Source organism: Triticum urartu, chromosome 5 (genome assembly GCF_003073215.2).
Source record: "Triticum urartu cultivar G1812 chromosome 5, Tu2.1, whole genome shotgun sequence".
Classification (NCBI taxonomy): Eukaryota; Viridiplantae; Streptophyta; class Magnoliopsida; order Poales; family Poaceae; genus Triticum; species Triticum urartu.
The window spans coordinates 76,291,278-76,314,510 of record NC_053026.1 but is presented as its reverse complement, the minus strand read 5'-3'; the positions used below and the strand labels follow the sequence as shown (position 1 = coordinate 76,314,510).

The 23,233-nt window shown below is 48.8% G+C and overlaps 1 protein-coding gene across 2 annotated transcripts; it reads left to right on the top strand.

The window, feature by feature from the left end:
- Nucleotides 1-12,038: 12,038 nt before the first annotated feature.
- LOC125507968 (disease resistance protein RGA5-like) lies at nt 12,039-22,228 on the top strand. Of its 2 annotated transcripts, none has more exons than XM_048672512.1 (3): nt 12,039-13,117; nt 19,834-21,847; nt 21,978-22,228. In XM_048672512.1, the coding sequence occupies exons 1-2, from the start codon at nt 12,300-12,302 to the stop codon at nt 21,806-21,808; spliced, it is 2,793 nt and encodes a 930-aa protein (XP_048528469.1). In that variant the 5' UTR covers nt 12,039-12,299; the 3' UTR covers nt 21,809-21,847; nt 21,978-22,228. The 2 variants fall into 2 exon arrangements, with proteins under 2 accessions (XP_048528469.1, XP_048528468.1); XM_048672511.1 differs by having other exon boundaries at nt 12,040-13,117; nt 21,975-22,228.
- Nucleotides 22,229-23,233: the final 1,005 nt, after the last annotated feature.

Below are 23,233 nucleotides of genomic sequence, written 5' to 3'. Positions count from 1 at the left end.
AACTCGTCGCAGCCTGGCAGCACCCGAACCAGTTGAACCCTAAACAAGTTGGGTGGCATCTGGGTACCGTGGAACAAGGGGTTGCCCGGTTGAACGATTTTGCCCTTGGCGACATCGACCAACTCGTTGTTCACGAAGTGCAGGAGAGTGCACGGAACGTCGGCGGCGCCCTGCGAAAACATGTAGGGCGTCAGGGATGCCCAGTCAAAGGCAAGGAGATGAAGTCCTCGGCCGAGAGAGGCTTAATTAGTTATCGTGATGATGGCGTCGAGCTCGGCTAATGTCGAGGCACCGCCAACGGCGGGCGTGCAGTTGACGGAGGGGTCGCTTGCTGTAGAGGTGCCGGCCGACGTACACCCGGGTGCATTAAGCTCCTGTGCCGGCGTCGGAGACACCAATGGCCCCGCCATCGCGTTCTGCGAGTTGCTGGCCGTGAAGCTAGGAATCGGGGGCGGCCCCTGTTGGCCGCCCGCAATCCACGCACTAATCCCCTGGATTAAGGTAGGCACAATGGCGGTGATCGTCCTTCCGAGTTGTTGTTCCACTTGCTCTTGGACAATCTCCGGAATCCGCGCCACCTGTGCCCTGAGTTCTTGAACCTCGCGCGCCTGGCTTTCCGAGCTGGTCTTTTTCTCCTTTCTCCCACCAGTGTTATAGTATGACGACCATTTTGTCGACAAGCCTTTGCCGGCCACACGACCAGCTGACATCGGCTTACTGAGCTTATCCTTCTTCTTCATTACATTCAACGCCCTATTTAGAGTGGTGTCCCAAGGGTTGCTCTTAGTCGACCCCGCGCTACTGCTTTCAGTCGCCTGCGGAAGGAATGTGAACCATTTAGAAATTTGGCTTCATTAATTAGAATGCAACCATATGGAGCTAATTACACGGGGGTGTATTCCTTACCAGAACAAGCTCAAGCGCCCTGGTCTTCGGATCCGTGGTAAGCTCCTTTGTTTTCGGGTCCTTCTTGTACCGGGCCCTGACAAAGTTCCTGGTCTGCTTGTCACCATATTTATCGAAGAGGGGCGGTAGGTCTTGCTTGGCACGGTCCGCCTCCTCCTTGTCCCATATAGGCTCCGCCACTCTGTAACTGCCAGGACCGAGTGTGTGTTCCCCTAAGTTCAGCTCCCGCATTTCTTTCCCCCACTTACTTGATTCGGAGTTTGCGGTGCTCGAGCAATTGATCTTGAAGTCGTTGTAGTCATCTTCGGTGATCGAAGGATTTTTCTCCTTGATCTTCTCATAACTCTCACCTTTCTCGATCATTCTCTTCACATTGCTTTTCCAAGTAGACAGGGCCTTGCTCATCTTCGTGAGGGCAGCATTGTTCACTTTATTCCCTTTGAGGCTTGTGTTTTCAAATTCAGCGGGGAACTTGTATCGTTCGTGCATCTTCGTGAAGAGGAGGTTGCGCAAATTCCCTCGGTCAGGATGCCTCAGGTTCTCGGTGTTGATCGAGACGGTGCTCCGGAGAATGCACCCGAGCTGAAGCGAGTACCCCTTGACTATTCGTTCGGGCGCCGTTGGATTCCCGTCGGAGTCCACTTCAGTAACGTCCTCCTTGAGGGTGCGGAGCACGGTCAGGCGCCGGTCCTTCCGTTGCCTCTTCGGTTGGCTGCCATCTGTGCGTGCGCCGCCATCATCAGTGGTGGCATCCTCGGCGGCACCATCAGTGGTGGCATCAGTGGGGTCATCCTCGGCGGTACCATCGGTGGTCTCAGGATCGGTGGGGAAGGCGGCATCCTCATACAAGTGAGGTTGTTCCTCCATCTCCTGGGACAGCTCCCAGAATGCCTTGACCCCCGAACCCCCGGCCTCATCATTGTTGGCCATGTTTCTCTCTAAATAGGAACAAAGTTTGGTCAAAAAGTTGGTTATTGTCAAGGAACAAGATCATGGTCTCATCATTTAGGGTTTGTCGACACCGAGGCATCCTAAAAGCTAAGCTTTTATCATTGAGGGTTTTTCGACGCCGAGGCACCCTAAAAGCCTAAGCTTTCATCATTTTGGTTTTTATCGACACCGAGGCACCCTAAAAGCCATGCATTAGTCACAAGTACGCCGGGGCACTTGATCCTACTTAATTAACTACTAAGATACCCCGGCCCATGCATTAGTCACAAGTACCCCATATGTCCTATTTTTAGCAAAGTCATGCTAAAATTCATGGAAAATTTCAGCATGACCTTTGCTGAAAATAGGACATATGGAGTACCCGAATTTGCCGGAACGGAAGTTAATCGACATTCCAGCAAACTCAAGGGCCTCTCGGGTGGACAAGGCAAAAAAGGCCTCCATCACAACATGGAAAATACATTGGCATGTGAAGAGGTGAAACAATATATGCATCTCCAAGCAGTATCATTCAACATTTTGGACAAACCACTACAAGCAATACTGGACCATTTCTCCCCCAATACATCATAGCAACATTATTTGGGTACCTATATGGTATTAACATGCCATTCTCTGTCAACAGAAGTAGCACAAAATCATTCAAGTACCAGTGTTTAACTAAAACTTGGTGTGAATAAGATCCTCTGTCAGTACTTCATACCAATAATCAAAACCCCAAAACCTGACCCCAACTAGTTACCATAAGGTCAAATACTGTCCACAAAACCATAACAGAAATAGCACAAAATTATTCAAGTATCATTGCTTAACTAAAACTTGGTGTAAATAAGGTAATAAAAGCAAATTATCCTTGCCAATATGGGTTTTCAGGAAATATTGAGACGTCGCACTTCTGATCGACTCCTGAGGTACATTCTCAACTAGCATAGTTTGTTTACCTTCTATTCCTATGTGGTTCATTACTTGATTTCCTTTCAGCCTCAAAGTTTATGTTTGTCCTGGTCATATTATGCTTTTGGCAACCACTAGAAATGTAAAAGATTTTTTGTGAACTTGGGAAGAAAAGAACCAACTTTCATCAAAGAAATAAAAATAAGATCATGAGCAGAATAGTTGTTAGGGTACTGTCATTTATAGGACCATTTAACATTGGCTAGGCATTTCTTGGCTGCAGCAATCACTGAGTTTGAAATAGGTAGAATAGAATGTATTTTTCTCACTTGGGAAAGTAATCAGTTACAGCAACTTCAATATTTTGTGTCTCTGAATATTTGCATAAATTCCTACCATCATCCATGAGCAGGACCACATAGCAGTTCACAGAGCAGAACATGAGGCAGTTAGCTACTGACAGAGCTTTTTGGCTAACACTCATAACACTGATCAATATTTCTCTAACTCAGACTACTTTACACTGATCAACTGTTCTAATGGAGGAGAGGAGGAACAGCTGAGGTGGCTACTCACATCTACTTCTGGTGGGTGCTGAGGTAGGACTTCTCGCAGTACTCGGAGGCGGATTAGAGCTGCGGCTGCAGGTTCTTGAGCTCCTGCATCAAGCATGGCCACAACGCTCAGTTTATCTACCATAGACAGTTTAGCAGAAACAAAAGCAACACACACATGTCTATGAAGTATCTGAATTTTGCAACTTTATTGTGTCTGAAATAGCTTTACTCGATGGTGTACATGCAGATCTCAGTTTCAAACTGGAATAATTTACAAGCAGGTCTAGAGTACTGTCAAAATTTAGAATGGTGACTGAATTTAACTGACAAACACATATGACTGTGCCATTCTAAGATTAAAAGGAAGACACGAAGAACTTAATTAGATAAAGCAGTGTCAGCTTTCCTAAGACAAGTATCAGCAAAGCATACACAAAAAGTATCCAAAGCAATAAGCACCAAAACATTACTACACACAAAATATCCAGTCTACTCACTGAAACCTTTGAATCTCAAACTGTCCCAACTTGACAAGTCAAGGGAAACTCAGCATTCACAAATTAGTTCAATTAAAGGCATTAATGCCGGTGAAACTATGTACTGGTTCAAGGACCAAAGAACACACATGGTGTGGTGCCGTTGGTCGTAATGAACACCACCTACAATGTCAGAGCCTAATCTCCCCAACCACATTGGTTGCAAAGGGCCAAGGAACCACCAAGAGGCACCGACCCGAGGATCGGGAACTAAATTACCTCGCTGAAATCACTTCGAGACCACCCAAGAAGAAACGGAGAACTAATAAGAACCTAATGCGCTTTCCCCAACTAATAAAACCGATCAAGAAGCAGTAGCAGCGGCACGACGAGGCGGCGGTGGCGAGCTCCTGCTCCTAACCCTAGGTCACCGCCCCGTGGGGGCATGGGGATGAGTGGGAGAGAGAGGGAGGGAGGGACATAGACTAACCGTCGTCGATGAGCAGCAGCCGCGCGGGGAGGCTCGCGCCGCCGTCGAGGAGCGCGTCCGACGAGGCTAGCCGCCGTCCGTCCGTCCGTCGAGGAGCCTGTCCGTCGAGGAGCGCGGGGAGGCTCGCGCCGCTGTCCGTCCGAGGAGGTCGCGGGCTCAAGGGGGAGGAAGGGGAGAGGGAGGCGGCGGGGGCGCGTGGGCGGCTGCGGCGTAGTGGTTTGGGGCAGTGGCGGCGCGGTGGAGGGAGGGACGAGGGAAGGAGCGGCGCGGTGGATCGAGGGAGAGGGAACTGGCGAGGGGGAGAGGGAAGGGGGGATCGGGCGAAGGGGTATCCTATAGCAATGGCGCACCACCTCGTGGTGCGCCATTAGTAGTTTTTTTTTCTTATAGCAATGGCACAATACTAATGGCGCACCACCCCTCGGTGCGCCATAAGTACATCCATACTAATGGCGCACCTCACCGTGGTGCGCCATTAGTATTTTTTTGATTTCTGCTCGAGCCAACAGGTTATCTTCCACCTGACCTGATCCACACCAAGTTCCCTCTACTAGCTCGACTGGTCAGCAGCCAGTTCTCACACCAGGAGGTCCTGGGTTCGATTCCCAGGCTCCATAAATTTTTTTTATGCATTTAAAATGCTGTTTGATACTTATTTGTGTTTAAATATGTTCAAACTTGTTTAAATCATAACAGTAATATTTTTTTATAAGAAAGTAATATTTTTTAAAAAATATCATCAAATAGTAATGCCGGTGGAGCGGGGGAGGGTGCGCGGGGTGCGGGGGGTCGGCGGCGGCGGTTGAGCAGGGGAGGGGTGCGGGGGGTCGGGGCGGCGGTTGAGTAGGGGAATCGAGGGTGCGGGGGTCGGCGGCGGCCGGTGGACCGGGGGGTGCTCGGCGGCGAGGGGGACCGGATCTGGCGAGGTGGGATAGCGATCGAGATGGAGGGGGATCGAGATCGAGTGTCCATGAAATTTAAAAATATTCATGATAGTTCAAAAGGTGCCCATGAAATACAATCGAGAAATGAAGGCTACGATTTAAATACAATCGATCTTAGCTAGCTATTTGTTCACAATCTTCTTGCCCTTCTTTTTCGCAAATGGAGTTCTTCTGTGGAACGAACGTCCTTTAGGTAGGGTGGTCCTGCTTCTTCTTGTGGTGTATGCTGCTACTTCATCATCGTCGTCATGTTCGATCCTCGGGTCGCCGTACTTGTCGAAGTCTTGCTCATTGGCTACTCCATCCATTCCGATGATCTTCCTTTTGCCTCTCCTCACGACAACACGACTGGGCTTTGACGGGTCGGTAATGAAGAAGCATTGGTCCACTTGGGAAGCCAGTACCCATGGCTCATTTTTCGCGGTGACGTTTGCGCCCGCGGTCTTGGATTTGGCTTCGGGTATAACCATGGTGGTGAAATACCGGCCTTCTTTTAGGACGCTCTTGGCCCATCTGACACGGAACATCGGGACCTTCTCTCCAGCGTAGCTCAGCTCCCAGATCTCCTCGATCCTTCCGTAGTATCTGTCCTTGTCGTTACCGGTGTAGGATTCCATCGTTACCCCGGAGTTCTGATAACCATCGCTCTTCATGTCCTTGGCCTCGGTGTAGAATGTGTAGCCGTTGATATCGTACGCCTCATAGGTCATCAGGTTGTGCTCGGCGCCCTGTGACAAGGCGAATATGAGTTGTTCTTCCGCGGAAGAATCCTCATATAAAGGGTACGACAGAAGCTTCTGCTTGAACCAACGCGTGAAACATGAGTTGTGCTCTTTGAGTATATCTCCGTCCGTCCTCTGTTGGCCTCGGTCATTGTACGTCTTCTTAATAAAGGTTTTGTTCTCTACCACCCAAGGATCGACCACGTCTATGTGTTGTAGCGCGACTAGGTTTGCTCTTTCAAAGTCGGCGAGTCGACCCTCGAAGTCGACATGCATTTCGCGGCGACCCTCACGGTGACCCCATCCAGCGAGCCTGCCGAGGTGCCTGTTGACGGGCAGACCAACGGGGTTCTCGATGCCTAAATAATTCGTGCAGTAGGAGATGCACTCTTCGGTCAGAAAGCCCCTGGCTATGCTTCCCTCTGGACGTGACATGTTGCGAACGTATCCTTTGATGACACCATTCATCCTTTCGAACGGCATCATGCTGTGCAGGAACGTCGGCCCGAGTTGGATGATATCGTCCACGATATGGACCAGCAGATGCACCATAACGTCGAAGAATGCGGGCGGGAAGTACATCTCAAGCTCGCATAGTATCACCACGATCTCTTCCTGTAGCCTTCTGAGTTGCCTCACGCCAACAGACTTCCAAGAGATGATGTCGAAAAAGTTGCATAGGCCAAATAGGGTTTCACGGACGTGCGCGTCCATGATCCCACGGATTGCAACTGGAAGTATCTGCGTCATCAGCACGTGACAGTCGTGAGACTTTATCCCGCTGAACTTCAGCTTCGCTGGGTCTAGGTATCTGCTTATCTTCCCCGCGTAACCGTAAAGAAGTTTTACTCCTACGAGGCAGGTGAAAAACTGCTCGATCTCCTCCTGACTTAGAGTGAAGCACGCGGGAGGGTAGTCATTTCCGGTCTTCTTGGCCTTTTTGCCTTTGCGACGACTTTCCGTGTCCTGCTTCGCCTCATCATCATCATCATCATATATAGCGTGAAGCTCCTGCCTGATGCCCATTGATTTCAAGTCTGCCCTTGCTTTTGGCCCATCTTTGGTCCTCTCTGGCATGTTGAGTAGGGTACCAAGCAGACTCTCGCACACGTTCTTCGTGATATGCATGACATCAAGGCTGTGAGGCACACGGTGGATCTTCCAGTACGGCAAGTCCCAGAAAACAGACCTCGTTTTCCATACCTTCAGCAGCGGCTCTGGCGCCTTTCGCTTCTTTCCCGGCTCTGGCGCCTTTTTCTTCTTTCCCGGCAGTGGGCAGTCTTTCCAATTTTTCAACAGCTCGTCTATTTCCTCGCCGCTCCTCGTACGCGGGCGTCCTCGGGGTTCGGTTTCACCATCGAATAGATCCTTGCGTTTTCTCCACGGGTCATCGTCGCGAAGCCACCTTCGATGTCCCATGAACGCGGTTTTCGAAGACCCGGGATCTCTATCTAGCTGGCGATACGTTGTGTCATCCATGCACCTGACGCATCCAGAAAATCCGTGGACCACCTGCCCTGCGACATATCCGTAACCGAGATAGTCGTGCATCGTCGTGAGCAGCGCGGCTCTCATAGGGAAATATTCTTTCTCTGCGGCGTCCCACGTATTGGCTGGCGTTTTCCACAGCGTGTCAAGCTCCTCTTTCAGCAGCCCCAGATACAGATTGATGTCGTTCCCTGGTTGTTTCGGTTCTTCAATTAGCATACTCATGTGAATGTACTTCCTCTTCATGCACAACCAGGGGGGAAGGTTGTACATCCGCACAAACACAGGCCAGGTGCTATGTGTGCTTCTCTGGCTGCCAAACGGATTGACTCCATCGGTGCTCGTGCCCAGCACGATGTTCCTTGGATCGTTCCCAAATTCTGGGTCTTCGAAGTTCAACGCTTGTCACTGGCTCGCATCCTTAGGGTGACTCAACATCTTGTCTTTTTATCTATCTCTGGATCATTTGCGTCATCTTCTCGCTTCTTCTCCTCCCTATCCGCGTGCCAACGCAGGAGCTTTGCTACCTTAGGGTCCGCGAAATACCGCTGCAGACGAGGAGTGATCGGAAAGTACCACACCACTTTTCAAGGAGCTTTCTTTCTCTTCTTGTATCGAGTGACGCCGCACACCGAACATATGGTAGACTCCGCGTGCTCGTCCCGATAAATGATGCAATTGTTCATGCACACATGGTATTTCACGTGCGGTAAATCCAAAGGACACACGATTTTCTTCGCCTCCTCCAAACTGGTCGGGCACTTGTTCCCCTTGGGAAGACGTTCGTGCCAGAATGACATGTTCTCGTCGAAGCATGCGTCGGTCATTTTGTGTTTTACCTTCATCTCCAGAGCCATGAGCGTTACTTTTAGGAGGGTATCCTCGGGCCTGCATCCTTCATACAATGGAGTAACCGCGTCTAAATCAAGTTGATCCATCTTGGCTTTCTCTCGGGCGGCAGCTCTTGCGTTATCTGTCTGCTTGAGAAGCAGCTCTTGAATATGAGGGTCCTGCACCAAGCCCATCGATGGTCCAGCGTCGTCTGCTCCGCCGGCATCATCATCTTCATGATCATGCCCGTCGTCTGCTCCGGCATCTTCCTCATCATCATGTCCTGCATCTTCTACATGATGACTGTGTACAGCATCACCGTCGTGATCATCTCCTGGGGATTCTTCGTCTTCTCGCCCGCCCGAGCCGCGGTGGTTGTCTTGCTGCCCTTCCTCATTTCTTGCCCGGCCCCCATGGACGACTTCGTAGTCATCTTCATCACCTTGCCACCGATAGCCATCCATGAAACCACGCAAGAGCAGGTGGTCCCGCACCTGCCCGGATTCCGGGTCCGCAATAAGGCTCTTCAGCTTGCATCTTCGACACGGACATCTTATCTCCGTCTCGTTCTTTTGAAGCATCTCGGCCTTCACGGACCTCAAAAACCTATTCACGATGCCTTCGGTCATCGTGCGGACCATGTTCGCCTGCGGGGTAGAGCAAAACGATATTTTAGAACCAAGAAAAAATTTGGCATGACTTTCCCTAAAAATAGGACCAAAAAGAATGCTTAATGCCAAAATTCTCGCCGAAACGGAAATGAATCAACATTCCGGCAAAATATTGGCAACTATCGCATTTCAAATACCGGTACACCTCCAAACACAAACACATATGCAACACCACAAACATATGCAACACCACGAACATACATAGATCTAGCTAGGCCATAAAAAGTGCATGTGCACATTGTTGTAGGGAGAACAACATAAATATAGCTTCCCCCCTTACTTACCTATCAAAACAAGGAAATTCAACCACTTAAATTGAATGAATCTATGGTGGAAATGAGGTGAAAAAGAGGAGGCACCCGAGACAAGGAGGAGGTGGAGAGAATGAAGTGGGGAGAAAGTGAGTGTGGGTAGGAGAGGCTCTCCAAAATATCTTGTTGCTGCCCACTTACTAATGGCGCACCAACTCTAAATGCGCCATTAGTAATCCAGGTTACTAATGGCGCACCTTCTGGTGGTGCGCCATTAGTAGTTTTGCAAAAAAAAACATACTAATGGCGCACTGTTCCACAGTGCGCCATTACTAGTTTAAAACTAGTAATGGCGCACGGTCGAACAGTGCGCCATTAGCAGTTTTACAAAAAAAGAAATAAAAAATATAATAAAAAAAACAACATTAGTGGCGCACTTTCCGACAGGTGCGCCATTACTAGTTACAACTAGTAATGGCGCACTGTGTCTGGATGCGCCATTAGTATGTTTGGACAGGCGCACTAGTTCAAAAAAAAATTTGATACTAATGGCGCATCCTGGGCCAGGTGCGCCATTAGTAGTTTCAGCTCTAATGGCGTATCAGAAGGTGGTGCGCCATTAGTATATACTAATGGCGCACCGCTTGTCTGGTGCGCCATTAGTGTCAATCCCGTCTATAGCCCTTTTTCTAGTAGTGGGGCCCGTGGATTTGTATGCGTGGCAGGGGCACAAAAATGGCAAAGTGCTTTTGGAGCACACTGAAAGCTCTCTCCACATCATTTCTCACCGACTCTTTATGCATTGCAAAGTGGGATCTCTTGTTGCCTTGACGAAGCGAGATTGTCTTCACAAATGTGGCTCATGGAGGACCCGTCGAGTATGCATGCTCATTGATAATGTAGTTGCAAGGAGGAGCATCTCCCACGACAAGCCTTTCCATGAGTGGTGATCTCGATAATATGAATGTCAAATCCATTGAACCTCCGATGCAACTGCCTCAACAATGATTTTGGAATACCCTTTGTACTGGCCTTTCCATCCTGCAAGATAATTCTTTCATGTCCGGTGCATGCAATCAATTGATCCAAGCATCATTTTCCATCCTTGTTCTTCACTCAAACCCAACAGTCTCTTAGTTTCTTCATCATCTGGTGCCCTCAAGTACTCTGGCATATATTTCATTCATGGATCATGTGTAATATTGAATGGCTTCCAAGACTGAATCTTCCCCAATGCAGATATAGTCATGAAAGGTGTCAACCTAACAACCATAAGCAAGCACTCAAATAGTCGTGACAGACTTCATCATTGGGCTCACACTTATCTCTCCCGATGCACCTTCTCAATTTGAATCATGGATCATGCTTCTCAACAAAATTTACAGTGGTGAGCAAGAGACTTCGATGCATTCAAATTTGTGGCGAAAATACTTCTCCGGGTAGGTTGCATTGGTTGCGAACCAATCCTCGTTAACCATCACCGCAATGGTCATTTCGAAATCACGATTGTCTTCCGACGATGACGACGACGACGGCGGCGACGACGACAACGACTACGACGAAGAGTCATCGAAGAACATCTCCACCAACCTCTTCATCTACACTACGCATGTTATAGGTTCAATTTGATTGCAAAAAGAGTAAAAAATGAAGAAATAAATGCACCTAGTCAATTCGTCGAACTCTTTGTGGGCGGAGGAGGTGAGATCCTCGGTCAGCAACATTGAGGCGATGCGAAAGCTACGGGTCGTCAGTGGGGCTGCGTGATGGCCCACAGTCTTCTGAGGAGGAAGATTCTACTCAAAGTTCTATCACTGATCAAGCTCGTCGAAGTCAAATTGCGGTGATCTCGATTTCGCCGACGTGGCCGGGTTTCCGGCACCACCTAGCTCCTCAGCGTGTGCTCTACGGCATCTGGTCATCAGTCAGCTCCGTTGTCGACCAAACCAAGCTCGAGATGGGTTTTGTCGTCCACAGGATCTAGGCTGCGGTGACGGTGGCATGGGTCGATTCCAGCAACGAAGGCGACCGGCAAGCAAATCAAAGTGGGACAGGAGGGCGACGGAAGCTACACGGTATCGACGAAGGTTAGGTGGATGCCAGAGGCAAAGTTGGTGTCGATGCCGGCGAGAGGGGGAGAGAGGCATGGCATCCACATCCTTTCTAGAAAAACTAGCTTGCTAGCAAGATAGATAACATGTACATATTAATGTACAGTTTTAGTACACAGGTTGAAATCTACCATTCATTTTATGGAAGAGGATTTGTGGCATGCCTGTGTAGGGGCACAAAGTCCCTCGCGCATGCTTTTATTTTGGCTTTCGATTTTCAATCTTTCATATATTTTAAACAAAAAAACAAATTAAATGTTGTTTTTGTATTTGTGTTTCTCGTGATGAGGGCTTTCAAATAAGATCCATTCTGAAGAGTTTAAAAAAAATATGTTAAGATTTAACCTTTGAAACTTAGTATGAGCGACCGGCAAAATCACAACTTAAAAATGGCTTAAAGTTTCAACTCTGAAACTTGATACGAGCGACCGAGAAAATCATAAGTTTCAGATACGAAATGGTAAGTTTCAAAGATTAAAACTATGCCCTCATGCGGGATCCAACTACTTTACGCATCGCGAGAAAATCATATGGCCGGGAAGGGCTGAACAAGTGCGTGTTCGCGCACCCCTGCATGCCCCTGCAAATTTTTATCTAGTTACGAATCCAAGTAAAGGGGAAAAAATGGAATTCACTCTTTTTAATATTAATATATTGTCCTATATCAGGAAAAAAAAATGCATATGGGTCGGTGTCTAAAGGAGCGTCTAGTGGTATGTAATCAACTGAAGATGCACATGGAAGCCTTAAGTATGGCAATATAGTCAGCTCGTTGGGGGTCGAGACTTCCACGACTTGGGAGAAGCTAGGACCCATTATTTGTCTATTCAAGACCACCGCGCTCCTAACTCATTCAGATCTATCGCCGAGAAAGGGTGTTAATCCTTTGTTCGGAGCATGCATTCATTCTAGTGCGCCGGTCGATTTAGCATACAATCCAAATACCTAGCTGGTTCCTTGTTCTTTTTTTGTGGGAAGGGGAAAGCGAGGTCAGAAACCAAAGCATCATGGTTGGAGGAGCTATGGTGAGCGCCTCGACGGGAGTTATGAACTCCCTCATGGTGAAGCTGGCTAACTTGAAGGAGGAGAAGAAGGTGCGGAAGGAAACCAACAGTCTCAAGGGCGAGCTGAGCACCATGGAAGCTCTCCTGTTCAAGGTTGCCACGCGGGATGATCCAGATGTGCAAGCCAAGGAGTGGACAAGGCAGGTCCGCGAGGTGGGCTACGACACAGAAGACTGCATCGACATCTACGTGCAGCAGCGTTCGGCGCCAGCACCAGATAGCAAGCCCCCCAAGCTGTTCCGGAGGTTGCTGGACAGGAGATCGTCCGCAAAGACGCCAGAGTTCGCGGAGGAAATCACAGAGCTCACCGACCGTTTCAAAGACGCCAACGAGAGGCACAAGAGGTACAAGCTGGAGAATCTGGGGACCAACGACACCCTTGAAGCCGATGAACATGGACCCAGCAGCGCCATCATCCCTACCCAGCTGATCTACGAGGAGGAGCCTCGCCTTGTGGCTATCGATGGGCGGACAATGGAAGTTGTTGACCATCTCATGGGAGACAAAGAGCAACAGCTGAGGGTGGTATCGATCCATGGATTTGGAGGTCTTGGCAAGACCACACTTGCTAATGAGGTGTATCATGAGCTTCGGGGGAGATTTGAGTGCCATGCTTTCGTGTATGCTGGCCGTAACCAGCACATACGGACCACTCTGTTGGAAATGTTGTCTCAAGTCAGCGACGGGCAACCTGCAGGCTTGGAATCAATGGAGGAGCAGCAAGTCATCAAACAACTAAGAGAATCCCTCGAAAACAAGAGGTGCGCATCCACCAACTATATATGTTGTTTTCCTGCTTTATCGCATCCCTAGCTAGTTTACATTTTTCTGTCATATTAGTTCTTCCGTGCAGTGTGCTCTGCTATCTATTTCGACGTACTAGTACGATGGATGCATTTAGGTTGACCAGCTATAGCTAGTCACTCGCCATCCCAACTAGGCGTTAGGTTAAATTTGCTTTCTTTATTTACAAATATGGGCGGCATGTCCGAAACCATGAGAAATTCGAAGGTCGAACTTCCTTGCATTTGCAAGATGCAGAAACAAAGGTCTTCCATACTAGATTAGTACAAAAAAAATACCTTTTGTGATATACTAGGTAAATGTCCGTGCGTTGCAACGGGGAGCATACATACTCTAGTTGTTCAACACCAATCATGTTTAACATATAGCAGCTTCAGAGTTCTCATGATTATCAAGTGTTTTTACTTCTGAATCCAAACTGATGGCCACTGATGCACAATATGCAAAGCCTAACATGGCAAGAGTGAACTACACCATCCATGATTATCTTCGACAAATTCCTGAAATACACAATAAGGTCGCTTACACAAAACAACAACCAATGCCCACATTATCTAAATATGCCCATTTTTTTGCATGAGCTTTTATGTGTAGGGGTGTGCAAGTAGGGAAGGGGATTTCTGAACAGTTCATGGTGGGGAACAGTTGGCCTGATTTTGAGTGTAGACAACCAACTTGCGCTAGCCGCTTGATCAAATGTTTGAGAGTGATACAAATTGATGCCTGGCTAAAGCTCATATTCCTAGTTTTCCCTGTCAACATGTAGCTGACCAATTCCTCAACAAAAAAGGTATAGCTAACCTTCTTTGTTGGATTATGCATACGGCTTGTTCTTAGATGTCATCATTTGTAAGGGCACTCATCCTTTGATGCCTAATTAAAGGGTTTAGAAGTACTAAATCAAGTAATGGTGATGTATTTTGTTCTTTATCCGTCCGAATAGTAATTGTCTTTGACCTCATATATGATTTGATCTTTTTTGCTAATTAGTGATCACAATAAATGTTAATAGTAATCAAATAAAATAAATGACACTAACATTAAATCATGCAGTGCACCTAGTTGATCTGTACGATTTGGCAAGAACAGTGGGTAGAATTCTCTTATTTTCTGATGTCATTTTTAGCAACCTGTAGGTTAAGAAAGAAATTCATCGATACATCATGACAAATGAAAGTTGCACAAATATTTGCTATTATCTCACACATTGTAGGGAGATAGTAAACCAATTAATTGATACATCACAGATTCATGGCCAAAATAATAATGGACAAAACAACCTACCTTAAAAGGAATCATCAAGGGTGGAGCGCCTAAATCCATTAGGGCATCTCCAGCGCCGCCCACAGGAAGGCCTTTCCAGACGATTTTTTTCGCGTCGGCGCCAAGAAAATGGCCCAGTCGCGCCCCCAGAAGCCCGATTTTTGCCGGCCTGGGCCGAAAACAGCGCCGGCGGACCCAGGCCAAACCCGGCGAGCTGGGGGGCGCCCGGGGGCGCCGGGGCGAACTATTTTGGCGCGAAACAGCCGCGGGCCCGCCGCGTCAGCGATACGGCGCCTCGTCTTCCCCCAACGGCCTCGGTTCCCGCGGGGAATCAATGGCAAGGCTGCCGCCGGTCAGCCTTACCATTGATTCCTCACGGGCGGCGCGTCACGGGACGACGCGCCGACGCCTCCCCTCCCTCGCACGCGTACACACGGGTGCGGCGCGGCTATATAGCCGGTGGCCTGCACTCGCCTGTGCCCACACCAGCCCCGCCCCTCGCCGCCGCCCAGCTCCTCCCTCTCCCTACCTCTCCCGAGCGCCGCCGCCCAGCCCCTCCCTCTATCTCTCTACCTCTCCCGAGCCCGTCGCCATGGCGGAACGCTACCCCGGAGACGAGGCGGCGGCCAACGGCTTCGGCCGCCGTTCGCTCCGCGAACAGGAGTCCTGGCTCCTGTTCCAGGTGAACATCCCGGTGCCGCCGGACATGCGCGCCGGGCCGACGGGGTGGAGGCTCAGCGCCGGGGGAGTGCCCATTCCCCCGTTGCCCGACGCCGTGGCGAAGCCGAAGTACTTCACCGAGGAAGTCGAGGTCGTGCGCGCCTCCCTCATCGACGCCCAACTCTCCCTCCCCCAGTACGCCGACGACAACCACGCGGCTTGGGCGGCGTATTTCGAGCGCCGCCAGCAGCAGCGCTTGGCGTCCACCAACGGCGCGCCGGTGGTCGGCGGCCAGCAGAACAGCGAGGGGCGCCACCTGTGGTGGGGCGTCCCTGGCCGCACACTCGAGGGCGGCAACGACCCGCCGTTGGCGTACCCGGCGAGGGCGGCCGCCCCGGCACAGCACCGACGCGCCGGGCCATGGGTGCCAAGGAGGTTCTGGTCCTCCTCCTCTTCTTCCTCCTCCCGATCTTCATCGCACTCCTCCGGCACTCCGGCCCTGCTCGGCGTCAAGGCCGAGCCCGCGGCGGAGACGCCGCTCGGCCGGCGCACTCGCAGCGCCGGCATCGTCATCAACGAGGGCGGCCGGCGCGCCTACTCGTCGGCTCCTCCTCCGCGCTTCGTCAAGCCAAAGACGGAGCCGGGGCTCGCGCCGGTGAAGACGGAGCCGGGGCTCGTGCCGGTGAAGAAGGAGCGGGCCGCGCCGGTGACGACGGAGCTCGACGACGACGACGCGGCCCTGGAATGGGCGCGCAGGGACTCCATAGCGATGGAGAAGGAGCGCCTGGAGAAGGCGAAGGAGCGCCAGCGCGCCCTGCTTCGCTTCGCGGAGCGTCGACGCGGCCGCGACGAAGGCGGAGTCGCCGTCATCTGCGACAGCGACGACGACGACGACGATGCGCCGCCACCAGTCCGCCATGGCGACGCCGGGCAGGGGTCCAGTAGGGGCGCCCGCGTCAAGGAGGAGAAGGCCGACGACGACGATGGCGGCGACGGCGGCGACTTCAGCCAGTTTTTCCTTTAGATTAGTTTATGTATATGTGCTATGTAATGAAAATCCGCAAATTTCGCCGAAATGTGCCGAAATTTATCGTGTTTGGCTAAAATTTATCATGTTTGGCCGAATTTTATCGTGTTTAAGCCGAACTTCGCCGAAATTCTTTTATTTTAAAACGTGCCTGGGGCGGCCCTGGGGCCGGCGGCTGGGGACCAACTCGCCCAGGCTCAATTTTTACGCCGGCTCACCCCCAGACGGTGATTTTATGCGCCCCTTGGTGGGCCAACGGCTGGAGATGCCCTTAACACCTGGGCGTGAAAATAACTTCCTTCTCATCCGGCAAGATCTGGAAGATTACACCAGCATCAGGAAGCTCCTATGACATGCTTCAGAGCATAGTATTCTTCTAGCATGTCCCCGTACATGGTGTGGACCTTGCACCAGTACCTGGTGGTGCTGGCCATGCTAGTTGTCAGCACCACGCCGCCCAGCTCAACCTGCGCCCAGAGGCGTGTTCATCTTCATCATGGGCGATGCACACCACCGCGTCAGTCTGATGCAACTTCTTCTACTGCAACAGCTCGGCCTTCGGGGCGTCACTGGTCAGCTCTCACCATGCTCGAGTCCGCCCCGACTTGCCGGGCTGCCCGGGCCGTGATTTATGCTCTCTTGGTGCCAATTCTATCGGTCAACGGAGGAAGATCGCGGCGAACAGGCGGACCTGCGGATGGGCTCTGAGGATATCGGATGGCGCGGCGACGGACGTTGAGGGCTAGATCGGACAACATGGCGGATGGGATGCAAGGATCATGACGGGGTTAACATTTGAGAAAGCATAGGCTTTCCTATACCCCTTATCTAGCCATTCATTTTTACATCACGATTCGTGTGAGCAACTTTTGTCTTTTTTATTTCTCCTAAAAATAGAACAACATATGAACATGAAACTTTGTAGGACAACAAAACATTCTAACTAGAATGTGGGAAAAAACTTTCAGATTTTTTCGTGGATCATATATACAAAGAAATAATATTTTTTACTCAAAAAATATCATTTTGTATATTTATGTCGGACAAAAAAATCTGAATTTTTTTTCTCACATTGTAGTAAGAATGTTTTGTTGTCCTGCAAAGTTTGAAGTCCATATGTTGTCTTGTTTTGAAGGAACAAAAAAAAGAAAAATTTATGCTGTAAGTTAATTGTGTCGCACGGATCTCAAAGCAGTATTGAAGGGTATAGATAAGCGGTGTCCAGAAACCCGTGCTTTATAAATCCGCGTTCGACCTGACGGAGGGCCAGGTCCCGCTCAACAGCCGCCAGGTAACAATAGAGCACATGAGCGATTTTGCACGCGGCCATCCAAGGCTTTTCACGTCGGATCACATGGCCGTGCGTGGGTTATAGGCAATTGGAAGCCCAATGGAAGGCGGCGGATGTCGACTGATCGGATGTGTGTATATATATATACACCAGTATTGAAGAGAGAAATTTTCTCTTTTGAGGGAAAAGAGAGATTTTTGGAGGTATAGATGGAAGGGATCGAGAGATATTTTAGGAGTTATACTCCCTCCGTCCGGAAATACTTGTCATCAAGATGAATAAAAGGGGATGTATCTAGATGTATTTTAGTTCTAGATACACCCCTTTTAATCCATTTTGATGATAAGTATTTTCGGACGGAGGGAGTAGATGGAAGGGATCGAGAGATATTAGCGTAGGTAGGGATCCCACGAGAATTGTGTGTGTGGGTCTTGTCGTGATCTACCTTTGATTTGTAGGAAATTATGCTGTGGCAGGGACCAGGGAGACCTTCCTGTTTGAAGATTGGTGGGGGTGAAAAATCGGACGAGGAGAGGGAGGCAGCGTACGTCGGGGATGGGACGAAGTCACGAAGAGGTTGGAGGAAACGTAAGAGGAAAAACGGAACACTACGTTTTTTTAGGTAGTAGAGAAGATAAGTGACGGGTCTGTTTAGGACACATCTAGATGTGACATACCTGATGTCCATTATGTTTGTGGTCTATTTTTTTTTGTCCTAGCTTTTTTTTGTTCCTTGTTGTTGCGTTATTTATGGGAGTTTAGATATGACATCTTTAGAAAACATCTAGAGATGAATTAGACAAACCGATAACTCATACTCCCTCAGTGCTAAAAACAGAAAGTCAAACGGTGTAAAATTTGACAAGGTTTATAGAAAAAATCATCAGCAACTATAATACTAGGAGCCTGTTTGGAATTGCTCCATCCTTCCAAAATCAGCTAAGCTTGACCCCATTCACTTTGGAACGGATTCACCCAAGAGTTGCAGCTCCACCATAGAGCACTGGATCATGATTGACTTCCAGCTAGCTCCAACTTCAAAGAATGGGAAGTTTTTATGAGAAAAGTCTATTATGGGGCTGCGTGATGCGAGAAAAAAAATAGAGAAGTATCCACTTACCGGTGGCAATGGTGGAAAAAAATGAAGGTTGTGGTCCTCTGCTCGGCCTTGTTGTGCCACATCCGTCCTTGATCATTTAGCTCTGGCGATTCTGGTGTTTGTCGGATTGATTTACGGCCAAGTTTGGCCAACGTGAGCGTCTCGGGCACTCCTTGCACTCGTGGGTGTTAAAGTCACAGTGGTTGTGTGTTACGGTATTGGTGACGAGGTCGCCTACTGGGTGATGTTGGGATTAAGTGGTCAATGGATGTCAGGGGCAACGGTCTTGGGGCTTGTTTTTTTTTTTTTGCGGGTGGTCTTGGGGCTTGTTGATGGATACAGTCATCCGCTTGCTATACTATTAGCCATCCTCTAAGAGATGATAGTTCTGAGTGTTTTTGTTAGGGGTAACTAAACTTCTCAGAACTTTATCATAGGTAACTGAACCACATGATCACAAATGTCCCAGCAATTGAGCTAATATCAGAAATTTAGGAAAAATAACCGTTATGCTCGAATCAAACTGTTTCCTACGATATCTCTAATAAAATTCATATTAGAAGTTTATTTATTCATGTTTACTATATCACATTTGATCAAAACATTTTTTAGAAAGAAGGAGCACCATAGCACTCGATGCGCGTAGCCATTTATTAACTTACTCAGTAATATGGTTATTAAATCTGAAATTCAACAAAGTAAGAGGCAACAGAGTAAAACACAAAAAAATCATCATCTGTCGCATTGCTTACACAATATCCAAACAACTCTTTTGATTATTTGTTTGGGGCACCTACGTGACTGGGCACCTTGATGGGGAGTTGTATGTTTTATCCTGTGATGGCATTGCTTATGTTTTATCCTGTGCGCAACTAGATTGAGGTTCTCTTTAAGATGTTTTTTAGAAAAAAAAGAGTGCTAAGAACTTTATTATGAAAGATTCTGTAATTTCTTTGCTTTCAAATGTTCTGCCGAGCTATTGATGCTGATTGGCATGTCAAATGGTCTTTGTAGTGCCTCTTTAGTCAGTTTCACTTCATGCAAGAAAGAGATGGCTGTTGGTTTGAGGTTAAAATTCTCATCCTCAAATGTTTTCCACTGATGTAAGATGGCAATCATTTTGAAAATGCAATCAGAAGGTTTGCGCATTTTGAGTTCACATGGTCTATGTATTCAGTTCCACTTCTGTAAGAGGACTTATGTGTGCGTGATTCACTTATCACATTTTGAGTTCACATGGTCTATGCATTCAGTTGTCATCTATTGGATTAGTCCTTGTATACCTTTTTGTTTGCAACCCATCTTACTGATATCCGCTAAATATACATATTAGGTATTTGATTGTCATTGATGATATATGTATGCCATCGGTCTGGAAAGTTATCAAGTGCGCTTTGCCTGATGGTATGCATGGAAGCAAGATAATTACAACAACCCGCATTCACGACGTGGCCAAATTATGTTGCAACCGTCCAACTGATACTATCTATCCGATGGGTCAACTTGGTGAGGTTGACTCCAAAAAACTGCTATCGAGCAGGATATTTGATTTGGAAAGAAAACCACCATCTGATTCGGACGGTTTTCTGAACGACATATCCAAAATATGCGATGGCGTACCACTAGCCATTGTTGTCATGGCTGGATTATTATCCAGGAAGTTTTTGGAATTGGCAGATTGGAAGAAGGTTGAGGAGTATGTTATGTCAGGGCTGAAGCAGTACTCCATGCTGCAAGGGATAAGAAAGATACTATACCTTAGTTATTCGGACCTTGCATTGCCACTGAAGACTTGCTTGCTGTATCTGAGTATCTTTCCCAAGTATTATGAGATCAAGAAGGGACGCCTGATATGGAGATGGTCTGCCGAAGGATTCATCCCAGCAGGCGAAGCAAGTGCTTGGAAAAGGGGAGAAAGCTACTTCAACGCCCTCATCAACACGAGGCTAATTCAACCGGTGTTTGGCCACAACGACGACCAGCCTGTGGGATGCACTGTCCACGGCGTGATCCTTGAATTCATCGCGTCCCTGTCGAGCAAAGAGAACTTCGTCACGACGGACGCTGAATTGGTTCTCGCTGCACCGCGAGACGCGATCCGCCGACTCTCCCTCAGCAGCAATCAGGACGATGACATCCTCAAGTCAGAAGCAGACAGTATGAACCTGTATCAAGTCCGGTCCCTTACCCTCTTCAGGATCGCCAAGTGGATGGAACCTCACCTCATAGATTTCCAGTTGCTACGGGTGCTGGATCTGGAAGACGTGGAAGGCCTGAAAGATGAACATCTTGCTGCTGGGTTAGGCAGGCTGTTCCTTCTCAAGTATCTGGGTCTTGGCGGAGAAGGTGTCACTGTGCTCCCAAAAGATGTTGATGAACTCCAACACATGGAAACCTTGGACGTTAGACGGACCAGTGTGAAGAACCTTTCTGCAGCAAACAAGCTACCAAAGCTAGCCAGCCTGCTCGCCACGGACGCCAATGTGTTGCCAGCAGAAGTTGATAAGATGCACGAGCTGCAGGAATTCTCCATGGTCAGCATCGGGGACCAAAACTCACTGGAATGCTTGGCTAAGCTTGCCAAGCTGAAGAGGCTCAGGACTCTCGGGGTGAAGTGGTGTTTCGCGGATGATAATGGCAGCACAGAAGCTCAGAGGAAGAGCTTCGTGACCTCCCTGGGCGAGCTTGGCCTGTCGAGCTCATCTGGAATCCCCACCTTTGAGTCCTTGTTCCTCGATGCTGCTGGCGGTACAAGTTCCCTGGATTTTCTGGTGAAGTCTTGGGTGCCTCCGCGTGCTCTTCAGAAGTTCATGATGACGAGCCCAAACTGCTACTTGAGTGGAGTTCCAGCAAACATGGCACTGGACACCAGCTCGAGCATCACCCACCTAGAGATCGCCATTGCTCAACTCGGAGACGAGGGTCTCAAGGTCCTGGGCGAGCTGCCGCTTCTGGTGTTCCTCAAGCTTCGCTGCCTACTGACCACAGAGAACTCGCTGACCATCACGGCCGACAAGTTCCGCAGCCTTCAGGTGTTCAGCTTTGAGTGCCAGGACGGCGGCCTGGGATTTGTCTTCGGAGAAGGTGCGATGGCACAGCTTCGAAAGCTTCGGCTCTACTTCAAGGCTGGGGAGGAGAGCAGGCTTCAGGGAGTCGGCCATCTCTCAGTTTCTTATCTTTGCCAAGTCCACACCACCGTCTACTGTGCAGGCGCTGGAGATTCTTCCTTCAAGGATGCAGAGAAAACCATCACAGAACTGCTATCCAACCACCCCAAGAAACCCACCTTGGAAATCACCAAGCATTAGAAATCACAGAACTGAAGGATGACTAGAAGCTGGAAAAAGGTATGTTAATCCAAGTAGTATTAGCGCTAGCGAACGATCTCCTACATGACTTCTGTTCACTTTTTGTTGTTTCCTAACACACTCATTTGCTTTGGCAATCCAAAAATGTCGATACCGTGATGAACAGAAGACTACTTGGCAACTATTTCCCGAGACAAGGAGGAGCGTGGACTGAAGGAGAAGACGTCGCTTATGCCAACTTACCCATGCAGTCTCTCAGCTTTTTCTCTCTAATCAGATAAAATCATCTATGCCTTCATAAAACAGGCACAAGTTTGGGGTTGCCTTTTTAGGCTTTACCAAATTGGTTTCGTGTTCGTGATCCAACTTTCAAGATTAAATATTGTATCATTCAGAATACACAACTTTCCCTTTGTTTCATGCTTCTTTATTCCTCGGCAAAGTCCTGGCGTATGATCATATTCAGGGCAGGGGCTCGGATTCGCTGCCTTTGTGTGGCTAAGTTCCAGCTACATTAGCCTGACTTAGCCAGTGTAAAGCGTCCGATAGAATAAGAGTGGCCCAGATCGATCCACTATGGACGAGCACTGTTCACCGACGCAGCAGTTCATTGTTTGCTTCTGTAGATGGCGTACTGTAGCGGTGCACGGTATCATTGATCTGAGCGTTGAATGGGAATCTGATGGCTCCTGTGTGGGCTAAGGTAACGGTGATGTAGCGTGGCTCACTTGGTCACGGCAAGTCAGCGAATCCGGAGTGTCAGGGAAGGCACTGCCAACACTATGTTGCTACGGAACTAAGAATAATGGAGGATGTTATTTTTAGAAGCTCCCTCCTTCAATCATTTTCAAGGGAAAGCTGCGTAATCACTACTTAAGAGGTACCTTATGTAAATATCACTTCCATCTCCTCTCATGGTAACAAAGTTACGAACTACATATGCGATAGACACTTGTCACAACCTGTGAGTTTTTTAGATTCATTATATCAAAACGTTTTATCCCTTAAACCGTGTGTCCAAATAAAGAACCGTTTCACTGTTGCTTTTCGCGTGTTAAGATTTTCGAAACTAAATCACAGTGAATAGATTTGGATGAACATTTTTCCAAAAAAACGGAAACCGAGAAGAAATACAGAAACTAAAAGCACAACTGTGTTGCACACGGGCAGATTCCATGTCGCGGTGACCTCCCAGGGCATAAGAGGGATTAAATTCCAGTCGACATGCGGGCAGATTCCATGTCACGGAGACCTCCCAGGGCATAAGAGCGATCAATTCCAGGAAGACGGGAGTACCTCCGGCAGCAGCCCTACTATAGCGACACACTATTGCCACAGAGCAAGGCGCGGAGAGCAGGCCGAGACAGGCGGCGATGTGATGTCCGTGAGCTGCAGGCTGGCGGGAGAGCTTCAGAAGTGTAGAGA

What these genes read in the sequence shown, in the direction of transcription:
- LOC125507968 (XM_048672512.1), top strand. Translation starts at nt 12,300, where the DNA reads ATGGTTGGAGGAGCTATGGTGAGCGCCTCGACGGGAGTTATGAACTCC. An exon ending in GAATCCCTCGAAAACAAGAG is followed by an intron (nt 13,118 to 19,833) that starts GTGCGCATCCAC and finishes TATACATATTAG; the next exon opens with GTATTTGATTGTCATTGATG.